At 39.0% G+C, this 6,269-nt stretch overlaps 1 protein-coding gene across 1 annotated transcript in view; it reads left to right on the top strand.

The window, feature by feature from the left end:
- The window catches only part of HUWE1 (HECT, UBA and WWE domain containing E3 ubiquitin protein ligase 1), a gene marked incomplete in the record, with an annotated part of 232,807 nt that overhangs the window by 158,338 nt on the left and 68,200 nt on the right, over positions 1-6,269 (top strand). The window contains 2 exon segments of the mRNA XM_027766840.1: positions 3,084-3,275; positions 5,985-6,201. Of these exon segments, the coding sequence (XP_027622641.1) occupies positions 3,084-3,275; positions 5,985-6,201 (409 nt within the window).

Genomic DNA, 6,269 nt, shown 5'->3' with positions numbered 1-6,269 from the left:
TGTCTTAGCAATTGTGAATAGTGCTGCAATAAACATTGATTTGCAAGCACTTTTCCGATGCAGAATTCTTCTGTCCTTTGGGTAAATACCAAGGAGTGAGATTGCTGGATCATATGGTAGTTCTATTTGTAGGTGATTATTTTAAATAAAACTTTGTAGATCTCTGTTTTCACCTCCATAAACTATCTTGTAAAAAGTACATGAATTATTCATTCCCTGTTAAGTTTTCTAATGTACTATTTTGAAAAATAAACATTTTTATGTGTAGTTCTAAGCAAATATAAAATTGATTCCTAAAGATTAGTGTATCAAAGGGTGTAGTGGGATTGTAATTTTTAATGTAAAATCTCATTTTTGTGTTGATTACATGAAATAGAAATCAGTTTTGATTATATTAGGCTAAAAAGCAAGTTTAAAATTTCACTTACTGTTTTTTACTTTTCAGTGTGACTACACTTATCATAAACAACTCACATTTTGTTTCTTTCAGACACTGCTGTTTCGAAAATTACCTTTAAGTTATATCACAATAAATATTCCTAATTGCAATAGGCATAGGTCATATATACTGGGTCATTGGAAAAGTCATGACGCATTTTTACATACAAAAAATATGTGGGACCAGCAGTTAGCGTAACGGCTATGTCGCTGGACTCCCACGTAGCCAACCGCGATTCGCGTCCCAGACCCGGTGGCTTAAAACTCACGCCGGGTGCATGTGCGTGCGTGCCCAAGATCCCAAGAGGAGAATGGAGGAGAAGGGATTGCGGCATGGCCATCCCCTCTGGGGGGTGATTTCTCGCTTTCTGTCTCTCTGTGTCTCTGTCTGTCTGGCGAGCACACGTGCCCTATAGCCAAAATAAAACCTCTCTAAGAAAAAAAAAAAAAACATAGAAAAAATATGTTCCTTTTCCGACAATCCAGAAGTTTTCTAACCTTAATGCAGCAAATATAAAGTATAATACAAGGAACTTTTCCAAAAAATGTTTTCCTCTGTTCCTGTATCAACAAGGAAATAAAAACTGATGAACTATTAAGACAGTGGGGGGCCAGCAAGTGACATAGTGGTTAAAGCTCTGGACTTCTGTTTGGTTAACCACAGTTTGAGTCCTAGACCTGGCTACTTGAGAATTACGCCAGGCACATGTGCATGTGTGCCCAAAATCCCAGGAGGAGAACAGAGGACAAGGGATTGTGGTATTGCCATCCCTCAAGGTGTGATTTCTTACTTGCACTCTCACGTTCTTTCTCTTTCTAGCAAGCCCATGTACCCTATGGCAAAGACCTTAAAGAAGAAAAAACAGTGAAGACCATTAATTCCATGTGTTAAAATTATGATTAGATATATTTAAATTGTACTGAAATTAGTCCATCTTCTATGGTGCTGGTAGCAATACTGATTTTCAGTACTGGATGTCATATTGCTGTTTGCAGACTTGGCTCCTAAGTTTATCTGAAACATGCCAGATAGAGGCACCCAAGATCCTAACTAGTTGGAGAGCTGGAGAAAGGATGCTTTGACAAAATCCTATCAAGGGTGCCTTTTCCCACCTCCTGCAGAAGATTTTTTTTTTAATTGTACTGAAGTTACTGAGGAGAGGGAAATTTGTAAGGAACTCATGGGCAAAGAAAATAGATATAGCTAGCCTCTGAACTGAGAAACAAATACTTACGTGACAGCTCACTGTCATGTGGTCTGGCATACAAAATACATTGTATGCATACCCCTGGAAAAGTAAATTGTGGAGAAAGTGTCCCTAACCAAACCAAAAATGAGTCTCAAATTTAGTAAAATATGCAAAATTTAACTTAAGGAAGAAATAACATAATTAACTGAGAACCAATAATAAAATTAGATTCATTATTGAAGAATGGCTTCCTAACAATCCAGATGTATTTTTCCAGCAATGTGTTTTTCATTTGTTTTTATTGTGCTCTAGGGTAGGTGCACTCACCAGGGAAAGACAGAAGAAAAGTGAGAAATCACTCCCCCGTGGAGATGATCATGCCACAGTACCTTCTCCTACAGTCTCCTCTCAAGATTTTGGACACAACCAATGTGATTTTCAAGTCACTGGGGTCTGGGACCATGCAGCCAGCCATGTGTGATCCAGCTGTCTTAACCTCCATGCCACCTGCTGGCCCTCCTACAATGTTTTTAGCACATTTAACAAAGATGACTTCATTGCTGTATAATCTTTCCAAAATATTAAAAAGAAAACTTGGTGACTTATTTTTATAAAGTTTGCATAAAAACTGGCTCTTAGATCTGAGAACATATACATACCGAAAACAACCAAAATACACATCTCACATTTTTATATGAAATTCTTAAATGCTAGAAAATAGACTTCTCCAGTAGAAATCTATGGTGTTCAAGTTGAATTTGTTAATAAGCAATAAAATGCTAGCAGGACACCTGGCCTTATGCACACTCTAATCTTAGTGAATGATACCCCTTGGTTTATTCTGTGCCTATAATAGACTTCCAGAAGGTAGCCTTTGGTTAAGACTGTTGATGTGCATTATTTGATGATATCAACATTATCTCTTTAATAGCACTCCAAACAGAAGAACATATCAGAACAGGTTTTAAGCAATAAAATGCTAGCAGGACACCTGGCCTTATGCACACTCTAATCTTAGTGAATGATACCCCTTGGTTTATTCTGTGCCTATAATAGACTTCCAGAAGGTAGCCTTTGGTTAAGACTGTTGATGTGCATTATTTGATGATATCAACATTATCTCTTTAATAGCACTCCAAACAGAAGAACATATCAGAACAGGTTTTTGGTTGTATTTATTTTTATTCTTAGATTTAGGTGGTCGTGGAAATTTAAGGACTAACAAGCACCATAGGTAGCTCTTTCTTGTGACTATTTTTAAGAATTATTTATTTTTCTTTTATTTATTATTATTCAGAGAGAGAGAGAGAAAGCCGCCAGGACTGGAACTCAAAACAGCATTCAGCCATGTGGGAGTCCAGCATCTCAACCACCACACCACCTACTGGCCCCTCTTGCAAGTCTAGGATAAGGAACCAGTTAAGTGCTGATTATTCCTCCTCCTTCTGTCAGCAGATGGGGAACAGGATGGAACTGCTGGAGGTATGGATGCTTCTACCCAGGGCTTATTGGAAGGCATTGGGCTAGATGGTGATACGTTGGCTCCCATGGAGACAGATGAACCTACTGCTTCAGACTCTAAGGGTAAATCTAAAATTACACCAGCCATGGCTGCCAGAATCAAGCAAATCAAGCCTTTATTATCAGGTGAGTGATTTCTTCCTACTCTTGGCTTTTAGAACCTGAACCAGTCCTCAAAAAAATTGAGTTAGACTGTTTTGTTAAAAGAAGTTTAGAGCTATGTCTCATTTTCAGATAAACTTTGTTGAATGCCTACTGTGTGACAGGTGCTATACTGATTGCTTAGGGATACAAAGATGAGAATTTTCCTTCCTGGGTTGGCCCCATACTATAGCAGTGAAGCCCTGTGTCTTAGGAGCCAGTTACCTCATGGCCAACTGCTGTATGAATCCCAACCCTACTTGTCAGGCCTGTGGCATGCATCAATATATGCCTGCCCAAAATCCTGATTGGATGGTGAGAGAAAGGGAGGAAAAGGGATTCTGGCATGACCTTCCCTTTTGGAAGGGTAAAGTTAACTCACAAGTGCATCCTGTCTTTTTCTGTAGACACATGCATGCACCTTCTGACAATGAAAAAGGAAAAAAAAAAAAAAGGAATCCCTTCCTGAAAGCTGTCTCTGCTACCTTCCTCCATCCTCTCTCCTGTAATTCATTCCTTCCTATTCACCTTTCAACTATTGCAAATAGCTTCTGCTCCTACCATTCCACTGAAGAGTATCATTGAGCCTCTTTGCTATGTGTTCACCAGAAAGCAGTGGTGAGAAAGTATAAACTTGATATCTGAATGTGTTTTCTCATTGATTTGAATTCATTAGGCTTTTATAGTCTGGGTGTTATCCAACCTCTAGCCAGGTGGTTCACATGTCTGTAGCCTAGTCTCTAATTAGGATTTAAAATCCTAATTTGGGGATAGCAGGTGGCATAGTGGTTAAGGCTCTGGAATCCCACATGGTCAACCAAGGTTGAAGTCCCAGACCCAGCTATTTGAAATTCACAATGGGTACATGTGTGCCCAAAATCCCAAGAGGAGAATGAAAGAGAAGAGATTACAGTGTGGCCATCCCTCTGGTGGGTGATTTCTCACTTTTTGTCTCTCTAGCAAGCACATGCTCCCTATAGCTCCCTATAGCAAAAATTTCTCTTAACCTGATTTGGAGGGAATAGGAAGAAGTAAGGACTGTTCCCTTTCTTTGTTTGCTGTGTATTTCAGAGTTTATTAAGTTTTGCAATATTATGACACAAGCTCAAGTAGAGCCTAAATTTACACAATGGGTTCATATGTACATGTACATCTTTAGAAGGCTGACTTTCATTCAGACCCAGCTCTTCTTGTCTCTGGATCATGATAAAATATTTATTTCAAAAATTCTGTGGTAGTGGTCCAACATGTAGCATGGTGGTTGGGGCACTGGTCTCCCCCATGGCTAACCATGTCTTTCTGTTTCTCTCTCTCTGGTGCATGCATATGACTTAATAGCAGATTCTTTAAAATAATAATAATGAAATTAAGTCATTATTTTTAAAATTTAGTGTTAGCATTTTCATCTATAATTTTAAGAGTAATAAATATTCACTACAGAAATACAAAGAACGGTACATGGGCCAGTCCCATGGCCTAGTGGTTAAAGGAGCTGGATCTCACATGTCTGAATGCTTGGTTTGAAGCCTGGCCCTGGCAGCTTGAAAAACACATTGAGTTCATGTGCCCATGTTCCCAGAATCTTGACAAGGTGGGGAAATGGAGAAGGAATTGCAGCATGACTGTGGCCTATTGGTAGATGCTTTCTCCCTCTTCTTGTCTCTCTGGTGAGCACACACACCCTCTGGCAAATTATAAAAAAAAATTAAGAAGGAAGAATAACAGACAGCATAATAGTTAACATCACTGGACTCCCACATGGCCAACTGTTTTCATGTCCCAGACCCAGAAGCTTGAAACTCACACCAGGCACAAATGCGTGCATGCCCAAAATCTTAAGAGTAGAAGGAGAAGGAATTGCAATGTGGCCATCCCCCCAGGGGTGATTTCTGGCTTTCTGTCTGTCTGTCTGTCTGTCTCTCTCTCTCTCTCTCTCTCTCTCTCTCTCTAGAGAGCACATGAGCCCTATAGCAAAAAATATCATTCTGAACAACAACTACAAAAAGAAACAAGAATAGAGATAAAGAAAAGTGTTTAAAGGAAAATGGGGAAATAAATATAATATTTGGGCATTTTTCTGTTCTTTTTAATTACTTATCCTTTAGATAGGTCTATGTTTGTAGTTCCATTTTTGTTCATCAGTATTTTTAAAAGCATCCTACAAAGATGAAAATTTGAAATGTTAATGATCTATCTAATTCCTTAAGAAGCTTTGTAAAATTTCCAAGCAGTCTTTTTCCTTGGGGCTATATATTTTATGTTACGATCAGACAGTGTATAGTGCCTATGATATTTTTAGTTCAAGTAATTAAACATTCTTGCCATTTTTAGGGTTATCTTGTATTTTAAGTGAATCCATAATCTAGTACATATGTCATTTACTTTAATCAGTGCATATTTCCCTTTGCTTTTACAAAGGTGGTTTCAATTTATACTTCTTCTAACAGTGTGCTTGTCTTACCTGTCTTTCATATTCATTGTATGTTTAGTACCAACATATTTTTCTCTTACCTTCAAAAGAGAGATTTTTTCCTCGTGGATCTTTTTAAATTATCTTGTTCAGAGACAATGTTTTTAGGTGTTGTGTGTGGGAGAAAGTGGCCAATCATAAAAATGTATTAGCAGTGATGTGTCTATTGTAACAGAGCCAGTCTGAGACTACTGTAGACCATTATTCTGACTTCTGGTTTCCAGCTTCCTCCAGATTAGGTCGAGCACTTGCTGAGCTATTTGGCCTCCTCGTTAAACTTTGTGTGGGGTCTCCTGTCCGCCAAAGAAGGAGCCATCATGCTGCCAGCACCACTACAGCACCAACACCTGCTGCTCGATCGACAGCCTCGGCCCTCACTAAGCTCCTCACAAAGGGCTTATCTTGGCAGCCTCCGCCGTATACACCTACTCCCCGCTTCAGGTAACTTTTTCTGCTTGATATGCAGGTACTAGAAAGTTGCCATGAAAAGAAGATAATTGGGGGGGGGG

The sequence above is a fragment of the Tupaia chinensis genome, unplaced genomic scaffold, assembly GCF_000334495.1.
Source record: "Tupaia chinensis unplaced genomic scaffold, TupChi_1.0 Scaffold143737_1, whole genome shotgun sequence".
NCBI lineage: Eukaryota > Metazoa > Chordata > Mammalia > Scandentia > Tupaiidae > Tupaia > Tupaia belangeri.
The sequence above is the reverse complement of the archived record's forward strand: the minus strand, read 5'-3'. Positions and strand labels throughout refer to the sequence as shown.